The following is a 26,876-nucleotide window of genomic DNA, read 5'->3' as shown; positions in this document are numbered from 1 at the left end:
TGTCCATAACAGAATGTTCTGACATTTTGGGTTAGAGCAAAATCTCATTTCTAAAGGTCCCAATTGCTCAGTATGAGATGGGACCATGTCAGTTTTATATGACTTCTTTTTACTGATCAGTCTCAGAGTTTAGCTTCTGCAGTACCTTCGTAATGCCAACACTTTGTCATTAGTTCTTTCCCAACCATTTTCTGAGTTTTATCTTGTACTCCTTTTAATGCCAATACTTCTATCTTGGAAGTTATCCACAAATTCACATCAGCAAGAAAATAGCAAAAGGCAGCAACTTTGCAGGAAGTTATCATTATTGCCCCCCATAAATAATAAAACAGTTTCTACTTTAAAAACATAGCATATTTTGATTTTTGCATTTGATGTGTGAGAAAGCTCTATGTATAATGAATCTTTGTATAATGAGCCACATTTTCTCTTTGACCTTCATTATAATTTCAGAGTTCTAGATGCAAGTGGAAAAAATTGGTTTCCATTCCTAAGATTCTTAATTTTCACTTCAGGCTGCTGGTCTACTTCTCTAAAAACAATCTTTGAATTTTAAAGTGTCTTCTCATAACCCATATGTAAACTTTGAAAAACAAATAATTCTGCAGGACTTTTATGCATAGTCCATTTCCACTTCATTTGGAAATCATGTTAAATCCAAAGTTTTATGTTTAATCTGATGTGTTGTATTTATTCTGGGACAGTTTCTCCATTCCATCCCCACCAAAGTAGATCTGAGACAATACATACATTAAAGATACTGATATTCCCTTCAATATGTATTAGACTTACAATCAAAGAAATAATACAATATTGTTATAATTCCTGTAAATTGCTATATTTTTAAAGATTTATTTCTTTGAGAGAGCAAACAGGGGAGGGGCAAAGGGGGAGAGAGAGAGACAGAGACAGAGACAGAGAGACAGGGAATCAAGAGAATCCCAAGAAGACTCCCTACTGAGCACAGAGCCTGACATGGGGTGGATCTCAGGATCCTGAAATCATGACCTGAGCTGAAATCGAGAGTCAGACACACTCAACTGACTGAGTGGCCCAGATGCCCTAGCTATATTTTTGCATTATATGAAGATTAGAATGGACATTGGTTGGTTAGCTACCTATGTATTCCCTTCTCACCTCTTTTTTTCCCCTCAGAGAATTTCTCAATCTCTACTTGCTCTAAAAGTAAGACCTAATTGACATAGACCAATCAATCCATGGCATTACCTTGACCTCAGTTTCGGTTCAATCATAAGCATAAGGGCAATTTAGGCCAATAAGAAAGAGTGAGTCCCAGGGACTGTGTGGAAGAGGCACTCACTGTTCTTCAAGACAGTGTGATTTGAAATCCGTAATGATCTTTGAGCATTTTTCTATTACCCAAGATCCTAGCACTTGAGGGGGATGGTATGTGTAGTGGAACACCAGGCAGAACTGGAGAATGAAGCTGACTGCAGAGAACAGAGCAGTGAGTGAGCTGTTGGAGTAAGCTGCATTTAAAGGCAGTGCCGCGGGATCCCTGGGTGGCGCAGCGGTTTAGCGCCTGTCTTTGGCCCAGGGCGCGATCCTGGAGACCCGGGATCGAATCCCACATCGGGCTCCCGGTGCATGGAGCCTGCTTCTCCCTCTGCCTCTCTCTCTCTCTGTGTGTGACTATCATAAATAAATAAAAATTTAAAAAAAAAATTAAAAAAAATTAAAGGCAGTGCCGCCTGTGGATCTTTCAATAATATAAGTCAATGTATTCCATGTCTCCCCCTACCCTTTTATTTTTTTTTTTATTTTTTATTTTTTTAATTAATTTTTATTGGTGTTCAATTTACCAACATACAGAAAAACACCCAGTGCTCATCCCGTCAAGTGTCCACCTCAGTGCCCGTCACCCATTCCCCTCCAACACCCGCCCTCCTCCCCCCTTCCACCACCCCTAGTTCGTTTCCCCGAGTTAGGAGTCTTTATGTTCTGTCTCCCTTCCTGATATTTCCCAACATTTCTTCTCCCTTCCTTTATATTCCCTTTCACTATTATTCATATTCCCCAAATGAATGAGAACATACACTGCTTGTCCCCCTACCCTTTTAAAACTTAAATCTACTAAAGTCAGTTTGAGCTGTGATTCCTACCACTTGAAACCAAAGATTTCTGTTACAGGGATTTAACCAAAGATTTCTGTTATAGGGATTTAGCTAGTAGTTCAGTATATGTACAAATTCTATGGAATCCTTAAAATATTATAGTTGAGATGCAAGGCAGTTATAAATTCTTCAAGTTGACTATCTGGGAAGAATATCTTATTAAGACATCCCAACAGTTTGAGGATTAGGAATTAATTTTCACAGCTAGTACAAAGATAGAAAAATTGAATACATCTTGGTGATGCCATTTTTATGATAACATTATTATGGAGTTATTACCAATAATTAAACTTGAATGTATATTAGCACAAGTTTTCTTGATCTTTATCATAATTATTACTTTTCAGTTTTGGTTAGATTCTACATCATATAGAAAGCGTCTCTTGGATAGTTAACCAAGAATGCATAACAAAAGCCTTACATAATCTGAAAACCTTAATTTTTCTGACTATCTGAATTGGTAATCTACTTGTTTATATCCCACTAGGAAGTGTAATGACTTGCCTTACATAAATATATATGACATAAGAAAAAGTGTAAAAGAATGTTTGAAGAAAATAGAGCAAGAGGAAAAGAGATGGGTGATAAAGCCATAAATGAGATTAATGCACAAAGTGTGTTTTATAAATTTTTATATAGTTGTTAAACAGGATCAGCTATCTCATTCACAGTAGTCCTATAGATTAACGCTGGAAAGGACCTAATCTATTTATGAGAGCATAAATTTAGGGAGAATATTTGGAGGGCTTAGATTGGGAAAGGGCACTTGGAGAGAGGTTGTCATATTTGTGTGCACCTGTGTGTGTGTGTGTGTGTATGTGTATCACAAGGTTTGGCTGAGCATTATGGATACAGAACCTGTAATACCTGCTTCCTGCCATGCATCCCATTGCAAAGCTCCATCTTGCCCCAACCCGTTGTTTTTTCTTGAGAGGCTGCAGTAAAAATTTACATTACTGCCACTTATTTTGGGTTTTATTAAATGATATTTCTTTAAATGCCGCTCCATCTGTCTTCAGTCAGATCCCATAAGAAAACACACTAAGCAGGATGCATTAAAGTTCCAGAGAGGTCCAGGAGAAATGCAATCGCGGGAGGTAAGAGTAGATGATGGAGACCAGAGGCAAATAGACCTGTAACCTGCTACTGCAAAAGGCAAATAAACTGCTTGTTGAGAAGATAGGACAGTGCCAGAAAACCACACTTCCCATTGGAAAGACCAATGTTTTCACATTTTCAGAAGAGAGACTTCAGCTCAATATATGAGGGAGTTCTGTACTTTGGGAATGATTCTCTGTTTCTAACAAGAATTCTGTGGTACAAATAGAAGATGATTTATCGCCTTTATAACCAACCTGGCCATAACACTTTCATAATAATATTGGGGATACAGTCTCTTTAATTCTATAACCTTTTCCATTTGAGAAAGTGAGTTACAAAGAGGAAAATAGTCTGATCTTGAAAACTCATGATCATGATAAAATTACATTTTAAAGAAGAAAGAATAAAATGAGGAATTTTTAACTTCATGTTTTAGAAAGCATAAGGATGTATTATCCTTACTGGTAAATGATGACTGAACAAGAACAGGGTTATAAATTTCAGTAAAAAGCAATTCTTAAAGGCCTATTTTAAAACAGTATATTATTCCTCTGAACATACATATTTACTCCTGGGAGTTAAATTGCATTGGAAAGACAAAATATGACTCTATCCACCTAAGTGTTAAAGTAATTGATATCTGATCCAGAAAACTTTTCTATTAAACATTACTAAGCATAGATCCATTACTGAATATTTATTTATTTAGCAAATAAATCTTGATATTTTCATCAAGAGGAGACAGGATATGCTTATTGTATTACTTTATTATTATTAAAATACAACCATGCAAGAATAAGAACTATACAAAATTGCATTATTTTGCTGGAATATATGAATAAAAATCTCAAGCAAAATCTTTATAAATGAAAACATAATAATTCTGGGGCTGATGAATTATTATTTGTTTTATATACCCTGACTACTCTGCATGAATCAAACCAAATTTTTCCTTAAATAAGAAAAATGGATAGCTACATAGCTAAAAATTCAGTAATTTTTTTTCTCTGTGAAACATAGTGCAATACAGCTCTATTATAGTATGGCTTTAAGATTTTGGTGGGTCTTACCATATTCTCCAAATAACAAAGGATGCATGGTAAGTTCCTGAGGATGTATAAGCCTGATTGTCCCAAAAGGCAGATTTGAATTTTAACCTTCTCTCATCAGTCTTGTAGACGTTATAAGGGTAATATGGTTCTAGTGCCTGCCACTGAGGGTGAAGTGGGTTTTTCTCATAATAAATCACTAATTTAGTTGGCCTATTCAGTAAAAAGATTAAATATATTTATACCCACATGCATTTCAAAATTGATTTATTTTTATAACTTTCCCTTTTCCATCTGTTTTTTGTGTGGAAATCCCTGACACGGGTGACTGTGAATTGGGGGCGAGCTAGAGAAAAATACAGTGCCTGGGAAATCTGTATTGTGAAAACTCTTCTTGCTCATTACCACCACCTCTGCCAGCTATTGCTGGGCTCACTGCACTGTCACATGACCAAGGAGTAATGACTCAATACTGTCTAGGCTTGACGAAGGTGACCTGGAGTTGGGCAGACTTTCTGAGTGGGAGGTTTGTCTGCCAGCCCCTGCTGGGAGAATTAAGTGTGTTAGTCTCCAAGTTTTAATGACAATACCTACTTATCCAGCACAACATAGAGGGGTAACTCCTCATCCAAGATCTTCAAGATATGGATTTTATGACCTTCATCTGTTGACGGTTTATTTAGATGACCTCTATAATTTGGAAATTCTTACTTATGGCCTCAATTTCTCTTGCTGCAATGAAAACTTCACAATTATGTCTCTATCTCTGTGTGTCAGTGGGTCTCTTGAAATGTTATCTTTCTGTGGGTGGATACCAACATGTGTGTATGAAAGCATTCACCTGTAGTTGTCCGGAGAAGGATGAAGGAGTGTGAAGTAGAAAAGAATGTGTATAAACTCTGAGTGTTTCTGAGGGTGGAGCTGATTGCACATGAAGGAGTGTTTGTTTAGTCATCGAGTTCACATGAATTGATTGTGTGCATTGCAGATGGAGTGAGAAGCTGCCTACTTGTGTATGATGTAGGGCAGCGCATGAGAGCAAAGCTACCTGGTTTAACAACAACAAAAACACCCAAAACAAAAGACCTCCAAATCCAAATCTCAGTGATTTTCAAGCACGAGAATTTTGGTTTTTGCTCATGTGGGTATTTGGTGGGACCTTCCATATGGTCATTCAGGGAATGCAAGCTTCTTTTGTCTCTGGCTCTTTCAGTTCCACGGTCCTATCTGCAGTGGCCATAGAAGGAGAGTTCTGCATGTAAGGTTTTATGGGCCAGACCTGGAAGTGGCATGGGTTATTTCTGCTCACCTTCTATTGGCCATTACTGAGTCACAAGAGAGGCTGGAAATGTATTTTAGTTACATACATGAGAGGAAAAAATAGCTTGGTAAACAACTAGCTAGTCTCTGCCACCTTCAGTGGCAAGGATTTCTATTTCCAAACTGCTCCTTTGTCTGTTTTCTCCTCCATCATTCTTTTAATTAGTCAGCTTTCCATTCCACCATTTGAGCTTAGGTTTTAATCGAAAATATTCTCCAGAAGAATGAAACAACATAGTCCAATATTCACCCTGAATTACGAATTACTAAAGTCAGATCCTTTCTTAGGAACAAGTATGTTCTAGCACTCCCTAGAATAGTATCTGGAATAGATGTACCCAATAAATGTTCGATGAATAAATGAATAGGTGAACAAACCATCCATCTCCACTGTTGATCTTCTTCTGTTCTGAGGTTCTTGGGATTCTGGAGCATAAAGAAGAGACATGGCAGCCTAATATAGAAAGCTGGAGAGAGGACTATGACTACTTCCAGTCTTCGTGGAGTAAAGGAGGGTTCTAGAGTAAGACCTAAAAGGCGACTGGGTTCATGAGCCAGCATCCTGGCAGGGAAAGGGAATCTGAGAGAATGGTTCTAGGTTCCCGGACCAACTTATGTGGTGGAGATGGTTGGTGTACACATGAGGAAGCATCTACACCAAAATACAGCATGGAGAATTCATATAGGTGTCCTTGGGTCACCTAATGTGTCACATAAATGAGCCCATTTGGTCCTGCTCACCAACAGAGTCAAGTGGCATTAGCCATGTAATCAGCAGCTGTACCAGCCTGCACCAGACTTTGAAAAAAAGAATCTTTCCTCACATGCCCACTGACCTCTTCAGACACTGGGTATGCTTGAGCTCTGTGAAATTTGAAACCAGACCAGAGGGAGAAGAAAATCCCATGGAAAGGGGAGGGGGGCTGGTGAATTTGATTACATAGTTACTGAAGAAAGACTAAATTTTAGAAATCACTAAATGAGACTGAGTCCCTTGGAATGGGATAGAATATATTATTGGCTCTGAACAGACCAAAGATGAATATGTATAGGTAAAAAAAAAAGCCTGTTTGCATACATCTGCTCTGGCCAGTCATATCTGCTGCATGTCTACTTGTTGAAATAAATAACTGAATAAATTTTTGTCAGGATAGAAGCTTCTTAAATTCTATCTACAAGGCAGATAAAAGGAAAATCTTGGTTTTGGGGAAGTGCCAACAAAACAAAAATATCTATTCTCTTTGTGTGACTTACTTTCTAGCTCCTGCCTTTGGCTACCAATGCCTGCCCTAATCACTTGGTATCACCTGTAAGAGAGATCCAGATGATAAAGGTAACATTTGACCTTTCCTATTCTTATGCTTTGTGTCTTCACTCTCCTAAGAATTGCATGGGGGAAAAGAAGCCAGACCACTAAGACTGTACACAGACAGTTAATAACAATGATTTCACGATCATTCCAGCAATGACTTTGGGGAAGATCCTTCACTGATTTGTAACGGTCAAGTAATGTCATCAGTGCAATAGCCTTGTTCACCCAAAGTACAGGTTCTTCAGGGCAAGAACCTAAGCAATCTCAATGAAATTTAAAATTCAAGACTGCTTTCCCTACCTCTGCTTTTCCCTCCAGAATCTGTGTCTTCCCTCTCTATTTTCTTATATAGCACTGTCATACTGCAGCAATTAGTAATTATAAAATAATAGAAACAATCATTAGTAACTTATAATTATCTTCTTTTCCAATGTATAAGATCCTTTAGCATGAATCATCTTGCCAATAGATCACAATTCATCTTGCTAACAGGTTTGATGGAGTTACATGAGACATAAATCTGGCTCAATAATGTTATTATTGTTTTTAAACTCTCACTGGCAACAGTGTTTTCAAAATATTAATTAATCTTCATGACTTCTCTTGTGAAGTAGGTTAAATATAACTAAACTCATTCTACCAGTAGAGAAACTGTCAAACAGGTGATCTCCTCAATGACTTTCTCTTCATTACCAATGGATCCAAGAATAGAAATGGAAATAGCTGAATCTAATTCATTTTCCATGACACTAGATAGACGTGACTTTGTTTGCTATTAAGGCCACTCCCACCCCCGACTCTTAAGATATCCATAATAAAATAGTGATTGTTTTTATAACACTTAACAAGAAATGTGCATTCTAAAACATTTTTATCCACTTCCTTACAAAAATGCTCAGAGTAAATCGGCATCAGTGGTCATTATAGCATGCACTGTGCTTTCTTCTCTTTCCTTTCCGTGCCCTCAAGTTCTCATTTTTCTTTAGAGATTCATTATTCAATCATCATTAGTTAGATTTATGTAATATGTTTCCTCGAAAGAGCTTGAAGCATTGTGGAGAAAAGTAAGGACTACTTAGGACCTTTAATGCTTCTATCACATCTCGGCTCCTATCAGAAGGAAATGGTATAGCTCAATGGCAAAGACATGGGTTCAAATCTGAAGGCTGCCAACACTGATTTGTTGTGCACAGAGTACATTATTGATCATATAAATGAGTGATTTGGCCCCAAAACCACTATGACAAGGAATGAAGAGCTCTTAATAAGAGAATGTGATACTAGGAATGTGCATTTACCATGGTAGTCACTGAGTGGCTCTTAGTTTTGCACAAGAAAATCTTTTCCTTTATTCAGAATAATGATGGGCACATAGTAGATATTAAAAAGTATTTCTGAATGAATGAACAAAAGCAAGTGGCTTCCAAAGACAAAAAAGAGGAAAAGGGATAATAACAGTACTGTGTCTTCCATGTACACTTATCCATCCAGATCTCATTTGGATATCAATGATCCAAAAACATAAGGAAACAAGGGAAGTTTGAAGTGTGAAATAGTTGGAAGAAGAAAAATAGAAATAGAAAGTACTGGAAAAAAATTCATCTTCAGGAAAATACTGTAATCCTCCAGTTTACTGATGGAGAATGTGGGGAAGGGTGGCATTTTATCATAGGTCATTCCTTCATTTTAAAAAATTTTAGAGTTTATGGGTGCCTGGGTGGTTCAGCCAGTTAAGCATCCAACTCTTGATTTCATCTCAGGTCATGATCTGAGGGTTGTGAGATCTAGTCCAGCATCAGCATCAGGTTCCTGGGCTCAGCAGAGAGTCTGCTTCTCTCTCTGTCCTTCTGCCCCTCCTCCTGCACTCTCTCTCTCTCCCTCTCGCTCTCTAAAATAAATAAATAAATAAATAATCTTTTAAAAATGAGTTTCCAGATTTTATCTTATTTATTTATTTATTTATTTATTTATTTATTTATTTATTTATTTTAGCATTTATTTATCTTAGAGAGCGAGGGGAGGGGAAGGGGCAGAGGGAGTGGGAGAGAGAATCTCAAGCATACTGCACACTGAGTGTAGAACCTGATGTAGGGCAACATCCCGGGATCCTGAGATCATGACCTGAGCTGAAATCATCAAGAGCTGGATGCTCAACTGATTGAGTCACCCATACCTCTTCTTTTAAAGTATAGAAACATCATAGCACAAAGAATGTGCTAGACTGATAGGACTAGTTCTACTTAAAACTTAAAATCACTTCTCATTTCAACACATCAGATTAAAATAATGTACCCCTAAACCATTCTAAAATTTGTATGGAACCATAAAAGAACTCAAATAGCCAAAACAATCTTGAAAAAGAAAAACAAAACTGGTGGTATCACAAATCCAGATTTCAAGTTCGATTGCAAAGTGGTATTAATTAAAACAGTATGGTACTTGAATAAAAGTAGCCACATAGATCACTGGAATCGGACAGAAAATACAAAAATGAATCCATAGTTATATGATCAATTAATCTTCGATAAAGGAGGAAAGAATATTCAAATGGGAAAAAGACAGTCTCTTCAAAAAAGGTGTTAGGAAAACTGGACAGCAACATGCAAAGAAAAAAGAAAAAGAAACTGAACCACTTTCTTACACCATACACAAAAATGAACTCAAAAGGGAATAAAGACCTAAATGTGAGACCTGAAACCACAAAAATCCTTCAAGAGTACAGGCAGTAATCTCTTTGACACTGGCTTATAGCAACTTTTCCTAGATAGGTCTCCTGAGGCAAGGGAAACAAAAGCAAAAATAAACTATTGGGACTTCACCAAGATAAAAAGCTTCTCTGCAGTGAAGGAAACAATCAACAAAACTAAAAGACAACCTCTGGAATGGGAGAAAATATTTGCAAATGACATGTCTGGTAAAGGAGTTAGTATCCAAAATCTATAAAGAACTGATACAACTCAACACCCATAAAACAAATAATCCAATTAAAAAGTGGGCAGAAGACATGAACAGATATTTCTCCAAAGAAGACTTAGAGATGGCCAGCAGACACATGAAAAGATGCTCAACATTACGCATCATCAGGGAAATGCGAATCAAAACTATCATGAGATATCACCTCACACCTGTCAGAATGGCTAAAATCAACACTACAAGAAACAATAGGTGTTGGTGAGGATGTGGAGAAAGCAGAGTTTTCTTGGACTGTTGGTGGGAATGCAAACTGGTGCAACCACTGTGGAAAGTAGTATGGAGGTTCATCAAAAAATAATGAATAGAACTACCTTATGATCCAGCAATCATACAACTAGGGTATTTATGCAAAGAATACAAAAATACTAATTCAAAGGGACACATGCACCTCACTGTTTATAGCAGCATTATTTACAATACCCAAATTATGGAAACAGCCCTAATGTCCATCAACTGATTAATGGATAAAGAAGAAGTGATATATATGTACAATGGAATATTATTCATCCATAAAAAATAATGAAATCTTGCCATTTGCAACAGTATGGATAGAGCTAGAGAGTTTAAAACTAAGCAAAATAAGAAAGACAAATACCATTTGATTTTATTTCTTTATGGAATTTAAGAAACAAAACAAATGAGAAAAATAGAAGAGAGGTAAACAACGAAACCAACTCTTGACTGTAGAGAACAAAATGATGGTTACCAGAGGGAAGGTGGGGGCGAAGATGGGAGAAATAGGTAATGGAGATTAAAAAGTGAACTTACAATGACAAAAAAAGTACAATAAAATGAAGGAAAGATCCCAACAATGTATTCCTACAACTGAAACGATAAATAAACCAGAAATAGCCCTGTATTTGCTTTAATGGAAATAAACTATCAGCTGATAACTTGAATATTACCTGTGTAGATATATTCCACATACGCAGGATGAGTTTTTGTGAAAACCTCTCTTACTTTTTCTATTTTATCAGCTCTGATTTTTGTTGCAAATGGTGTATACATAACTGAGAAAGATTCCACTCTGGTGATGGCTTCTTCAATCATGGCCTGAGAGGAAGCAAACAACCCATTTGGCATCAATAACAATATATGACTTTTTAAGAATGTCAAAAAATATAATTACCTTTATGGATGATTTAAAAATCTATATACTGTACTGCAAAGATAACATATTTTGGTCTTGAATATTCATTAGAATAAAATTTTAATTAGTTCTGGAAATACTATTTCATATTAAGAAAACCAATTAAATGAAGAAAGTTTGTAAACAGGCGCCTCTAAACTGAGCTTGCTTTAAGATTAAAATAAAAATTCTATTTTCCAAGGTGTCATTTTTTTTTACTCAATTTGAAAAATCAAACTCTTAAGTCTAACATAATTATCCTACTCTTGAACAGACATTGATGAGCAATTTGTACTTTGAAAAAATTAATTGAAAAATCTAGATTTAAGTATTTTCTATAAATAACACAACAAACTAGACAAAGTACATTTTTTTCTTCTTCTAATACGTGGGAAAGCCTTTTGGAATAAGAAAAACCTTTCTCAACTTCCTCCCACTAAAGCTTCCCTTCCCTCCAGATCACAAGAGCCACTTGAGATCGATTTTGCTATTTAAGAATTTCTTTAAATGTTCTTTGCTCATGTACCATTCTTGATAAAGCCTGCCATCACCCTGAACTTCCTGTTTTAACTAGGTCCATTTACTATTTGAAACAGACCAAAAAAGAAAGTTATGTGAAGTTTTAAAAGGAATTTATTCCTGTTCTACAACTTTTCCTTTTAATGAGGCTTAAACATTGAATAAAAAGTGGAAACATCCATAGTTATCTCATTTTTCTGAAAATAGCATAAAAGCATATTATAAGAATTTATATGTATTTATAGGAATAAATTTTTTCAGTAACAACTAAGAGTGCCAACAACCCTAAGGAAAAATAATAGATTTGAACTGTCCAATGAAGAAAAACCATTTAACAAACAGCAATTTCTCTTATTACTGGCATAGCATTTTGTAAACAAGTTTCTGATTGATATTAAGAGCAATAAGGGGTTGATTTTAAACTGAGCGACCTAATTTAACTTGTTCACTGCCTATTCCATTTCTTAGTGATTTCAAATGGCCTCTCTGACCGTCTGTATTGTGGGCAAAAGAGCAGCTTTGTAAGCATTTTCTTGATGCAAAGGGTCCTCCTTTCTCCAAGACTCTCATTAGAAAATTCTGGAAGCTTTCTAATTTACATTTTGAATTTGTAAAATTTGGGGCAAATTTCTGAATGGCTGAATGAAAGAACTTACACTGCCTGCAACATTGCCCTTTCCAGGTTTGAGGAACTTGCAGGGGAACCAAGAATAGTACTGTGTTTCCAAACCCAGAGTCAGCACACAGCCGGGGAGCAATGGATTATGCACGTGCAGCAGGACCCGGGTGCTGAGGCCTGGGTATCAGCTGTGGAAAGCTAACAAGGGTAATGCAGCAGGCAGCAGGTCTTGGAATTCAGAGATATGGATTTAAGAACTCAAACGTGGTGTTTAGGTACCAGGTTCCGGTCCTCCAGCAAAAATAAAGATCCTTTATACTAAGTAGGAGAATAATTTCTCTAATTTGGGGCTTACATATGTTCACTGCTGGAACCCATCAGGGGATGGCCTGGCAAGATAAAAATGTGTCCTACCTGGATATGCGCAAGAGGGGAGCGGTTTTAGATCTCAGTTCTAAGGTTACAATCTGACTTTTCTACCTTTGGTAAACTATTCCCGTGTCAGCTTGCAGAGTTGCTATAACAAAGTATCATAGGCTGGGTGCCTTAAATGATGGAAATTCATTTTCTCTAGTTCCAGACGCTAGAAGTCTGAGACAAGGTGTCTGCAAAGTCGATTTCTCCTTAGGCCTCTCTCCTTGGTTGTAGATGGCTGTGTAGCTTCTCCATATGTCTTTACATTGTTTTTTTTTTTTTTTTTTCCCTTCCCCTCTTTGTATGTCTGTCTCCTAATCTCCTCTTTTTTTTATAAGGACATCAGCTATATTGGATTAAGACCCACCTAAAGACCTCATTTGAACTTAATTACCTCTTTAAATACCCTATTTGCAATGCAGTGGCCATCTGCAGCACCTTGTTAGGACTTTAGCATATGAATTTTGGGGGGTAAACAATTCTGTTCATAATTCCTAACTCCCAAATAGCTTTTCTGATGGTCTCTCTAAATACCTTGATGAAGGGTATTTTGCTTTAAATTCTGGATCAAAAAATATTAATGAATTTATTTAATCCTTTAGTTTGCTTCCAGAGAGACATTAACTATCCCAGTAAGGCCAGGGTAGAAGAAAACACTCTCTCCATCCCATTTCTTTTCCAACTGCTGGCAGCTTAAGTGACTGTTGGCAGGGTAATGTTGTTAAGCCATCTCACAGCAGGGCAGTAAGACTCATGCCCAAGAGCCTACACCAGCTTTTCTGCAAGTGGCAGAAATGTGGTTTTTTTTGTGTGGCAGCTTGATCTGTTCATTTAAGGCACCGTACTCTTGGCTTGATTCTCAACGAATTGCATTTAGGCTTTCGCAGGGCTCTCCACTCAGAAGGGTATGTGCTGGAGCATGGCTTCCCTTTCTCCCTAATCAGAACCATTAGAAATGGGATTGTTTCTTGTGGCTTCTGCCCACCATCTTGAAGATGAGTAAGGTGGTGGTTGAGTGAACATAAGTGTGTATGTAAGAATAATAATTGAATTCTCCATAGAAATATTTTCTCAAAGGACATTATTATAACTCCAAGAAGAACTACTGTAATACAGAGTAGAATGAGAATACACATTACTCTTTCACCAGATCTTGACATATCTTTGTTGCGTTTTAATGTATTAATGTTTTTTGTTCTTCTAGAGATAGACACTCTTGAGGCTTTGAACCTGTCTCACAAGGCCCTTGTAAAGGAATCAGGTATATGTTATACACTCTATTATATGTATATGTATTTGTATGTCTATATACATAACATTTATATATATAACATTTCTGGTGCATTATTGAGTGACTCATTATCTAGATTATGTGAAATGATCTAGAAGAAAATTAGCTTTGCCTAAATAGAAGGAATTTCTGACTGTTTGAGTTAGACACCAAAATATCAGGTTTTCATTTTGAGATGGTAATAATTTAGTAATATAGGGTTGGGCTTGTCTTTCATGAAGAGTCTAATATCTGTAAATTGAAAAATTATACTTCAGGAATTTTTTTTAATTTTTTTTAAATCTTTTTGTTAACTTTTATTTATTTATGATAGTCACAGAGAGAGAGAGAGAGGCAGAGACATAGGAAGAGGGAGAAGCAGGCTCCATGCACTGGGAGCCCGACGTGGGATTCGATCCCGGGTCTCCAGGATCGCGCCCTGGGCCAAAGGCAGGTGCTAAACCACTGCGCCACCCAGGGATCCCGACTTCAGGAATTTTAAATGCTAGAATATTTTATAATAATCATAGTTATTAAAATATGGATTATAATCTATTTTTTATCATCAGTGTAAGATTCTCCTAGATTTTGAAAATAAATAGAGGAAGATACCAGATAAGGAACTGCAGCTTGTTTTTTTTTTTTTTTTTAAATTTTTATTTATTTATGATAGTCACACACAGAGAGAGAGAGAGAGAGAGGCAGAGACACAGGCAGAGGGAGAAGCAGGCTCCATGCACCGGGAGCCCGACGTGGGATTCGATCCCGGATCTCCAGGATCGCGCCCTGGGCCAAAGGCAGGCGCCAAACCACTGCGCCACCCAGGGATCCCGGAACTGCAGCTTGTAAAAAGTAAGCTGTACTAAGGAATTTGTTCCATTTCTATACATCAATAATGAAGCAATTGAAAGAGAAATTAAGAAATCAAGCCCATTCATAGTTGCACCAAAAATAATAATATACCAAGGAGTATACCTAATCAAAGAGGTCAAAGACCTGTACTCTGAAAACTATAAGACACTGATGAAAGAAACTGAAGATGACACAAAGAAATGGAAAGATATTCCATGTTTGTGTATTGGAAGAACAAATATTGTTAAAATGTCTACACTATGCAAAGCAATCTACTACCAAAATACCAATGGCATTCTTCACAGAACTAGAAAAAAACAATCCTAAAATTCATAGAGCACCACAAAAGACCCCAAATAGCCAAAGTAATTTTGAAAAAGAAAAACAAAACTGGACGTATGGACAAGTCCAGATGTCGTGTTATATTATAAAACTGTAGTGATCAAAACAGTATAAAGCTAAACATATAGATCAATGAAATAGAACAGAAAACCCATAAATAAAGCCACAGTTACATGGTCAATTAATCTTCAACAAAGGAGGAAAAAATATATACAATGGCAAAAAAGACTGTTCCTCAAAATGGTGTTGGGAAAACTGGACAGCCATATGCAAAAAATGAAACTAAACCACTTTCTCACACCATACACAAAAATAAACTCAAAAGGGATTAAAGACCTAAAAATCCTTCAAGAGAGTACAGGCAGTAATCTCTCTGACATTGGCTTATAGCAACTTTTCCTAGATAGGTCTCCTGAGGCAAGGGAAACAAAAGCAAAAATAAACTATTGGGACTTCACCAAGATAAAAAGCTTCTCTGCAGTGAAGGAAAACAATCAACAAAACTAAAAGACAACCTATGGAATGGGAGAAAATATTTGCAAATGACATACCTGGTAAAGGGGTTAGTATCCAAAACTACAAAGAACTGATACAACTCAACACCCATAAAACAAATAATCCAATTAAAAAGGGGGATCCCTGGGTGGCGCAGCGGTTTGGCGCCTGCCTTTGGCCCAGGGCGCGATCCTGGAGACCCGGGATCGAATCCCACATCGGGCTCCCGGTGCATGGAGCCTGCTTCTCCCTCTGCCTGTGTCTCTGCCTCTCTCTCTCTCACTGTGTGCCTATCATAAAAAAAAAAAAAAAAAAAAAAAAAAAAAAAATTAAAAAAAAAATTAAAAAAATGGGCAGAAGACATGAACAGACATTTCTCCAAAGACTTACAGATGGCCAGCGGACACATGAAAAGATGCTCACCATCACTCATCATCAGGGAAATGCGAATCAAAACTACCACGAGATATTACCTCACACCTGTCAGAATGGAAGTCAACAACACAAACAATAGGTGTTGGCAAGGGTGTAGAAAAAGGGGAACCCTCTTGAAATGTTGGTGGGAATGCAAACTGGTGCAGCCACTGCAGAAAGTAGTAATAGAGGTTCATCAAAAATAATAAATAGAACTATCCTATGATCCAGCAATCACACAACTAGGTATTTGTGCAAAGAATACAAAAATACGGGTTCGAAGGGATACATGCACCCCAATGTTTATAGCAGCATTATCCACAATACCCAAATTATGGAAACAGCCCAAATGTCCATTGAATGATGAATGGATAAAAAAGACGTGGTATAACATATACAATGGAATATTACTCCATAAAAAAAGGATGAATGGGGGAAAAAAAACCCATAAAAAAAGAATGAAATCTTACCATTTTCAATGACATGGATGGAGCCAGGAAGTGTTATACTAAGTGAAATAAGTCAGTCTGAGAAAGACATTTCTCTCATATGTGGAATTTAAGAAACCAAACAAATGAGGAGAGGGAAAAAGAGAGAGAAAAAAAACCCAAAAAACAGACTCTTAACTATGGAGAACAAACTGATGGTTACCAGAAGGGAGGTGGGTGGGAAGAAAGGGCTAAATAGGTGATGGGGATTGAGGAGTGCACTTGTTGGGGTGATGGAACTGTTAGATCACTATAATGTACTTGAAACTAATATTAGACTGTATGTCAACTAACTGGAATGTAAATAAAAACTTTAAAAAGAAAGTAAGCTGTGCTAAAAGGAAAGGTAGATTTCAAGTGATACTTTTTAATTTGACAAAAATTTTCTGCAACTGAGTTATTCTTTCCCAATGTGTGAGTTTCTCTGGTGTCAATAGCTGCCACTTGTGAACAAGGAAGGGGAAAACAGTCAGTCCACATGTCCTGTTGGTTAAGTGTACATTGCTGTTAATTATGCTTTCTCTGGTGCTACACACAAAAAAGCTTTGAAATTATGTGTTTACATTTGGGTTATTTCTAATAACTCTCTATTGTTATCCTCACATTTATCAAGTTTTAAAGCTTATAGGTACATAAACCAAGAATGTATGTGGGCAGCTCATTTTCTCTACAAACAGTAACTTATAATAATTTCTCTTTGTTCTTTAGCTGAGCAAAAAGAACCATTTGCTACCTCGGAAATCAATTTGCCCAGGATAATTTTATAACGAGGGAGATGATGGGGGAGACAGGGAAAGAGAGACACTTCATCAAGAGTAAAGGAAAGGCCATCAAAGTAGAGGGAAAAGATGACTAGCAAAAAAGAAACAAATAAAATTCATTCCTTCTTCTAACGCCAAGAAGGTTGCTTCTTCCTGGTAAAATTTTTAAGAGCTCTCAAGGTGCCTAGGATAAATCTGGCAAAAACTATAAACCACAAACGTTTTCAGGATGGTGCGATTATGAAACTTTTCCCCCTACATTTTTGCTGGAAGATTTGGACAAACTGCAACCTTTTTAACTATGTGTCCAGTGATGGTCGTTCAGTAGCAGAAATATTGTCAGTTCTAATTAGAAAATGTGATCAAATTATTATAGATTATTATCAAATTATTCCTTTAATGCTTCCAACATCAGGGTTGACCATAATTGCAGTAAATTACTTTACTTATAAGATTATATCTGGAAGGACCTTGGGAATTTTCCAGCCCAATTCACTGAACTGGAGATGAATTAAGTGACTTGAAGAGGCTTAAGTGACTTTTCTCAGGATGAGCAGCTTTTTAATGCCATAGAATTTAGAATAAGGGTCTCAAATATTATATTTCAGTTTGTCTTCAAAAATTGTGTCTTTCCCTCTTGGGTTTTACTCTCCCATTTTAAAGCAGTCATAATAAACATCAGCTTAAATTCTGAATTGTTTAATTTACTTAAGTTTTGCAGTGTATGTGAGTTAGAGAATTTTAGAACATATATATGTATATGTGTCCTAGGCACATGGTTGGCATTTCTCAGTCCCTCTTGCAGTTAAGTGTAGCCTGTGGCTCTGTGTGGATCAGTGGAATGTAAGCAGGAATGATACTGTTTCTAGGCCTGGCCCATAAAATGCTGCCTCGTATGGATCCTTTATTTTCTTTTTCTATCATCTTCCTGAAGCGGGAGGACGCCCGGGACGTGGAGGATGATGGAGCTACATGGTGGAAGAACTATGGGTTGTTCTCATTATTGCTGATTTGAGGAGAACCAATCAGGGACACCCACACTGAATGAACTACAGCATGAGTGCGAAATTGACTATTATTGTCTTAAATTACCAAAATGTTGGAGTTGATGGTTATAGCAATTAGTCTATCCTAATTCACAAACAATAATAAAAGAAAATTTGTATGTCCTTCATAATCTATTTTTTCTACTAAGCTTTATTTAAAATGTAGACAAAAAAACATGGTATTTTAGGAGATAAAATAACTTTTCATTCAGTAGTGTGAGAAATGCTTTTTTATATCCTATTTTCTTTAATCCTCATAAAGTCCACCTAAGTAGGTATTACTAGTGGATGAATATTATGATTGTATTATTTTCAGAGTTAGCATTAGACACAGGAAGCAGGGCTCTACTTGCAGACTATAAATGATTGAGATGGGAATCTTTAGTCTTTAGTGGCTAAATATGGTTCTTTGCAATTACACTGGTAACGATGTAATTTTGAATGATGACTAGAATTTTCTAGAAAATGGAAAAAGAAAATTTTTGTGGCCAATAATTTTCGAATTCAACCCTCTGCATGTATATGGGTTCAATTTGAAAGATTACAATTTTCCTGAAATTTAGAATTAACTTAAAGAGCCAATTTAGCTAAAGAGCAAAATACCTTACTTTGAGACTTCCCTATAAACCTATTCACTGTATTGCTTGTGCAATAGTCCAGATTGACATTTTTACAATGATTTTATTAATATAATGATATGTCAGAATAAAATATGTAATAATTGATTGTTTGCCCCTGCATTGATGAGCAACATTTTTTAATGCTGAAATATTACCTTGGATTTATGGGAGTTCTTTTATTAAACAACCCTCACTGTGAGTTCTGTATTTTTCTAATATAAGGGAATATTTGGCAGCTTTGCCATTACATTTATCAGTCTAGTGATGTGAAAGTTATGTCTAGATGCAGTTTAAATCAAGATATTTAAATTTTTATTTGCAGTGTTTGGAAATGACCAGATTGTATGAATGAGTTACCTACACCAAGGTGAACAAATTTTTATATAGCTGTTATGAATTCTCTACTTTGCAATCCATCTTGTTTAAAAATAGCCACAATAAATATCATTTTAAGTTCTAAAGCATTTTAATTTACTTTAGTACTTTAGTAGTGTATGTGAGGGTTATAGAATTTTAACATATATATGTATAGGCATTTAATGGCATGTATAATGTATAGGCATTACAGACTCTCTCTCTATATATATATGTATGTGTGTGTGTGTGTGTGTGCATTTAATGCCTAAAATTTACTCTGTATTAATTTTTAATTATTAATCATATTCGGTAGTAAAATTTTGTATCTATGTCCCTTTAGCATAGAACTAAAGAGATGAAAGGAATCCAAGACATTATTTTAAAATCGCTCAACTTTATAACCAGGGAAACTGAGGTTTGCTGAGTTCTGATGACTTAACCCAGGTCACAAAATGAGGGAAGGAAGCAGGAGAGGAGTGCATGTCTCCTAAACTAATGCTTTCTCTCCCACTCAGTGACTTTTCATCCTTCTAGTTAGAATGCAAATTCTAGAAGTAAGTATAAGATCAAGTTTTCCTTTCTTTTTTCTTTTTCCGTGACTATCTCATTCCTATCTTCAAAGACAACGAGAACTTGACTCTAACTCTAACAGAGAACCAAATAGACCACACCAAACCTAAACCAGGTCAAGATCCTCTTTACAACAATAACTAACACAAAACAGAATGTTCATCCTCCATACCTACTGACCACAATAAGACTGTTTTGCCCACCAGCTCTTCATTAGATTTGAGGAATGCTATCAATTAGCATGCCTGTCTCAAAGAGAAACATTTACAAAAATTAAATGAAAGGCTTCTTGATAAGGGAACTTAAATAATAATGTGCTTGGGTTGGTCTAGCTTATTTAATGGCAGAGCACATATAATTTATAAATAGAATTTTTAAAGTACATTCTTGTTCTAAAGACCCTGAATAATTTTCTGCTTGCACATTAGAGAAATACCAGCTGATAGAAACTCAGAGTTACAAGTGTGGGTTTCAGCAGCCTCCAGACTCTTTAGGATGCCACAGAGCTTTTATTCTTGATGACTTAAAATGAGTCACCAAAAGGTATCACAGGAATAAATAGCTACATTACCTGTAATTATTTCATAAGCACAAATGGGTATTACTAATGGGCTTTAGCCTCTGTGTTTGGTGGCAAATGTCAGCACAGTTTGGACCCTTTTTTGTCATTGTGCATTTCTTCCTTATATTTAGTTTAATTATATGAAGGTAGATATTTCTTTCCCTAACTGTATATTGTTTTCTGATTGTATTTCTTGATTGGTGGTTTTAGATTGGGCTTGCTGGTGCACAATGCTGACTAATGGCAGAGCTGGGACAAGAACTCGGTGACCTGGTTTCTAGATTTGTACTTCTTTTTTTCCCCCAACAAGCATTTGTTTTATCTCTTAGGCTACTATGTGAGATGCCTTTGAGAAGAAAAGTCTAGGATGCCCTTGAAAAACTGTATTTTGGAAAAGTTGAAAGAATCCAAGGATATTCATTTTGGAGACAAGACATATGTTGCAGGGACTAACTTTGTCATCAGAGTGCAACCTACTGTTGTACTCTGACTGGGCAGCCTTCAATTAATTCACTGAGAAATCTGTAAAACTCATTTAACACTTAAGGGAATCTTTCTGGACATCTGCTAGGTGCTGTAGATACATTACTCTCTTTGCTTGTTAAGGCAACACTGGAAAATAGGCATTATCCCATTTGAAAGATTAGGAAAACTCCATATGCAGTAGTTCACAGGGTTACGTTGTGACAGAGCTGGAATTCAAGCCAGTTCTATCCCAGTCAGAGCCCCTTGCTCTGAGCCATGTGTGGTGTGCAGACTCACAAATGAGGGTCATGGCTTCCCTCAAGTTTTGGAGGGCAGAATTGGAATCTTCAGCATTAGGAAAAATGTTCAACAGAGCCTTCCCATGGGGGAACCATTCATCTTGGAAGCTAGTAGCCCCATGGCCCTGGTGGTCCACAGACCAAGGAGGGAGATGGTCTGTCTGGGGACTCAGGAAAGGGGACTGTGGGCTGTGTCAAAAAAATGTCTTTATAGTGCTTTCATCTATTGCTCAAAGTTTGTCTTAGGTATACTCTTATATCCCCATAATTTCTTTTTTTTTTAATTTTTTATTTATCTATGATAGTCACACAGAGAGAGAGAGAGAGAGAGGCAGAGACACAGGCAGAGGGAAGAGCAGGCTCCATGCACCGGGAGCCCGATGTGGGATTCGATCCTGGGTCTCCAGGATTGCGCCCCGGGCCAAAGGCAGGCGCCAAACCGCTGCGCCACCCAGGGATCCCCCCCCATAATTTCTTTTCTCTCTCAAGTTTCAGCTTTGCCCCAGCAACTAGACACATCTTTTTTCTTATTTCTCTCATTTGTCTGTAATTAATCCCTTTCAGGCTGTGGCTCCTTCTGGAGGACTTTATATTTTAGGAGGTAAGAGATTGCAGGAGGCTGCTATTACAGGGCACGTATCCTTCTATATGCAACTTCTCATCATCAACAGGTCTCAGATGTGGCATATTTTCATCTGTGAGAAATGTGATGAACCGGTCAAATATTTATATATCAAATATTTATATACACATACACAAATGTTTATTGTATGCACACAAACACACTCTATGGCAACAACAAACTACAACTTCAAGTGATATTAGATGAAATGAAATGGGGTACTACTTTTAAGAGACCTGCCACTACACTTCCAAGTTATGGATGTATCCAGTCTCCAGTTTTATCTCTGATTTGTGTCTTATACATGAATGTTAAGGCAGGAAAAACCCCACCTGATGGAGAGTAAATACAGTGAAGATTTGCCATAGTAATTATGGTGTTTTCTATCTCTTTAAGGTTTGGGCTTGAAATAGCCCTCCCGAAGTTTCTTGAAGGATATCACTCTCTTAGATAAAAACAGGTCTGTTTATTTTTATTTATTTTACTTTTTATTGCTTTTTAAAAAATATTTAAATTCAATTAATTAACATAAAATATATTATTGGTTTCAGAGGTAGAGGTCAGTGATTCATCAGTTGTATATGACACCAGTGCTCATTACATCACATGCCCTCCTTAATGTTCATCACCCAGTTACCCCATCCCCGTACAACCCCTCTCCAGTGACCTTCAGTTTGTTTCCTATGATTAAGGGTCTCTCATGATTTGTCTCCCTCTCTGATTTTGTCTTGTTTTGTTTTTTCCTCTCTTCCCCTTTGATCCTCTGTTTTGTTTCTTAAATTCCACATATGAGTGAGATCATTTAATTGTATTTCTCTGATTGACTTATTTCACTTAGAATAATATACTCTAGTTCCATCCATGTCATTGCAAATGGCAAGATTTCATTTTATTTTTTAATGTTTTATTTGTTCATGAGACACACACAGAGAGAGGCAGAGACACAGGCAGAGGGACTCCATCCCAGGACCCCAGGATCATGACCTAAGCCAAAGGCATCCTATGATTTCATTTATCCAATGGCTTAGTAGTAATCCATTATCTATCTATCTATCTATCTATCTATCTATCTATCTATCTATCCCACATCTTCTTTATCCATTCATCTGTTGATGGACATCTGTGCTCTTTTTCAACTTTTTGAGGAACCTCCATACTGTTTTCCAGAGTGGCTGCACCAGCTGGCAGTCCCACTGACAGTGTTCTAAGAAGGTCCCCCCCAAAATAGGTCAGTTTAACAGTTATTTTAGGATCCTAAAAAAGAAGTAAATCATGCCATTTGTTGAAGACAAATATTTAAAATGCTGGGGCCTCATTATCTAGAGGAGGAGAGATTAGAAAATATGAAAAAGAAATTAAAAAGAAAATGATTCAACCAGAAACTGCAGTTCAGGTTGCGTACACAAACTTCAAAAATTAGTGAGGAAAATACAATCATGTGAATTCAAGAAAAGAGGAGAATTCATTTTTAATTGGTGTGCAATGCCATCAAAAAGATGGCTGAATATAAATAAAAACATTAAGAGCTTTGAGCTTTACAGATTATCTTATACTTGGGCGCACACAGTTTAAAAAATTTCATGATTTCATGGAATAGTTATTCCGCATCTCCAACTGCTAAAAAAAAGTGACCTCAATTTCTCTGCAAGCTTGTAAATCAATAACCCATAAAAAACTATGGGAAATACAAAAGATAACTATAAAAATCTCTAACTTTGATCATAACAATTTTTGATTTTTAGATGCAAACAAAACAAAGGAGGAATCAACATGTTCACCAGTTTAAACTGGAAGGCAGCCTCTAAGTAAGCAAAATAGCCTCATGACAACCTAGGAAAATAGCACAGGACTCCTGGGACACCACATAGCTACCCCTAAATTTGTTCAAGTAAAAGAAGGCCCAAACTGCCTTAAATCTATGAAATCCATATCATTCTCAAATGAGAGAAAATGAAATTTGGAGGTTACTTCTTTCTCAGCTAAGAACTGTCAGAAACGCAAAAAGCTTTTTAGAAGGGAAAAATAGAGAAGGAAAAGCTGACTCTATTTAAATAAGTGTGAGTTCCCTCCACTGATATTCCTACAAAACCAAACAGACACCATTAAAAAATTATATATACACACACACACATACACGCACATATATAATTATATTTCTGAAGATGAATACTAAGTAAATATTTCTTGGAGTGGTTGAGGATTACTTTTCTTGTTTGATGTGATGCCACTATTTTCTAATGAGCTTGAATTATCAACTTGCAGACAGAGGGTTGATATACAAAGTGAAATATGCTGTCCGCCTGCAGGGCCCCTTCTGAGGCACTGCCCGCGAATCCTTGTGTGATCTGGAAGCCTGGCACTGTTGGAGCTGGGGACGGAGCTGCGTCCGTCAGGGGCCATTAGGACTTCCAAAGCAGACAGCCTCTGAGAGGGTGGCACTCTGATGCACATTCACACTGAGGTGAGGTAACTGTGGCTCTTGGTAGGTATAGGGGGAGTGAGGAGGAGGGACGGCGTGGGGAGAAGAGAGGGACTGGCACGTAAAAAGCCACCTCACCTACTTGACAGTTCGGCCAAATCAATGTCACTAAGCATATACAACAGTACTGAGACGTACACATGAATTCAATATGCGTATGGTTCAGATTCTTCCCTCTACCCCTCCCTTCCCCTCTCCCTCCCACCCTCCCTCCCTTCCTTCCTAATGCCTGGGACACTCACAGAACATCAGTGGAAGAACTACACTAAACTATACAACCAGAAAATAATGCCACGGTCACTATCTTCTTCACAGGAACACTCAACCTTAGATCAAATACATGCCTCAATTACATCTTTCATTTAAAAGTGAACCTCTCCTACTGGCATACTACCTCAAATAGCATCAAAGCAAAGTGAAACACAGGCAGCATTTAACAACGCTGGTAACCATGGAAACATATCATTAAAGAATATATAAACAGGAATGAATAATTAGATGAGAAATTCATTTCTACATTTATCTTTTTCCAAGACCCAGGAAAGGAAGCTCTCTTTTACCTCTCATCTCAATTTGGACACTTCCTCCTTAGCCTGTCTTCTAACAGAAAAATATGAGAATTCATAAAATGAGAATCTTAATATTGCCTCACTTAATAGATAAAGCTCTTTGTAGGCAAGTGACTAAAACCGATTGCAATGCCTATTGTTTGTTGTCTAGATGTAAAACTGAAGGTAGGAAGGAATCCTGAGGCAGCCGAAGAGTTTGCTTTGGGGATGGGAGTTAGGCAGGAAAATCTGACTTACATCATGGTGACAAGGCGAGAGCAGTTAACCTTTAAAAACAGGAGTACAAGCTGCCTCACTTAATAGAGGCATCTACGTGGTGGGACTGAGGGGAGAGTCTGGGCCTCATGGATTCTTTCAGTGCTAGTACTCGGACACTCTACCTTCCTACCTAGCAAAGTCCTAGATAAATTCTATGGCAGGCTAAGTTGGACATAAACTTAAAAAAAAATTTCAAATAGCTTTAGAGACCATCTTGCTCAGGGTTGTGCATTGGAATCACCTAGCTGTGAGGTGGGAGACAAGACAGTTTTTAGAACCTCACCCAACTCTGGGAATCCAATACTGTAAATATTTTCCCAAGTGATTTTGATGCAGTTGGTCACTAGGCCAGTGTTTGAGGACCACTGACCAAGGCCGACTTTTCATCATAGAGCAGTAGAAACTAAAGTCCAGAGCAGTTGTGGCAAACCAGCAGTTTGAGTTGCTGGTCTTAATTTTTCCCCTCCCTGTTACGATATCACAGCCATGCCTTTGTCATGGCTTTGCAGTGAAGAGAAGAATCATACCCCTTGCCCTTGGCCTTGACCATATATGGCTGGCTTTGGCAAATGGGATGTTAACAAGCATGGTATGAACAGAGGCTTGAAATGTGCTTATATGATTTCGCTTTCTCTCTTAGAATTCTGCATTTTGCCATAGGATGAACAGAAATCAGGTAGCCATTGGTCAAAGGAGGATGAGAGACATGTGGATCATTGTGCCTCTCTGTAGCTTAGACCTAAGCCTAGCCAAGTCCATCCAAGACGGGCCTAAATCAGCCAAATCATGACTGGTAAGCCAGCCTGCTTATTATTATGATAAGCCGCTGAATTTAAGAATGATTTGTCACGCGGTAGTATTATAGCAGTAGCGCACTAACAAAAAAATGAAGTGACTTATCCAAAACTGAATTCTAGCATTGGAACTAGAAGTTACAGCTTGTGAATCTTAGGCCCGACTTCTTTCTCCTGCTCTGTAGTATCTGTTTTCCTTTGCTTTCATTCCTTCACAGAGCTAAGCACATATATCTATATCCATTGCCTTTCTAAGGTCCTTCTGCTCAGCCTACAATCTGTATATTCCAGAACACTCTGTCACCTTCCCTTATCAGAGCTTACCTTTCCTTCCATCTTGTTCCTTCAAGATTCTGCTTTCATGTTTCCAAAGGGACTAAGAAGTCTCAAAATAATTCTCCCAATTGTGTTAAGGAGTCACCCATTAATGAGTTAAACACTTACAGATAAAATTTCTTCTGCATATGATGTGGGGCTCACGAGAGACTTAGTGCCAAATAGTGGGAATTTAAGCATGACACATAGCAGTTGGTAGGAAAAATATTTTTAGGTGGGTGAGTTTGGTGCTTCTTAAATTACATCTAAACTAAATTCTATAAAGTTCGAGTTACTTTCAGACACTCTTTGTCAAAATATTTTATAAACTATATGCCTGATGGGGCCAAATAAATAAGTAAATAGACTATAAGCAAAGGTCATTAGGAGAAATACTCATATGGCATTCTTATTTTGTTCCTTTTTGTGGAAACATTTTTCACATGGAAGCAAATCTTTAGAGAGAACACATTTTTCTTCTCTAAAATATGTAGGTGTTTTGTTAAAGTAATAAAAAAGTTTCTGGTTCTTTGACCTTACTTTGCCTGTAATTTCATGTTGAAGATTTTATTTTTACTCTAAGGTAGAGATATCATAAATCTGTATCATGTAAATGACTAATATTGGAATAATTTTGCAATATCAAGAAGAATAACAACAAAGAACTGGAGTGAAAGGGTTAGTCTTCATTATTGATAGAAGGGATCAAGTAACTTTCAGTGTTAAG

General features: G+C 37.1%; 1 protein-coding gene across 1 annotated transcript in view; it reads right to left on the bottom strand.

The window, feature by feature from the left end:
* SPATA16 (spermatogenesis associated 16) overlaps positions 1–26,876 on the bottom strand; it is a 168,389-nt gene that overhangs the window by 21,124 nt on the left and 120,389 nt on the right. The window contains exon 5 of the mRNA XM_072751263.1: positions 10,796–10,943. Coding sequence (XP_072607364.1) covers positions 10,796–10,943 — 148 coding nt within the window. The remainder of the gene's footprint in view (positions 1–10,795; positions 10,944–26,876) is intronic.

The sequence above is a fragment of the Vulpes vulpes genome, chromosome 3 (assembly GCF_048418805.1).
Source record: "Vulpes vulpes isolate BD-2025 chromosome 3, VulVul3, whole genome shotgun sequence".
Classification (NCBI taxonomy): domain Eukaryota; kingdom Metazoa; phylum Chordata; class Mammalia; order Carnivora; family Canidae; genus Vulpes; species Vulpes vulpes.
This window is presented reverse-complemented; position numbering and strand designations above follow the sequence as displayed.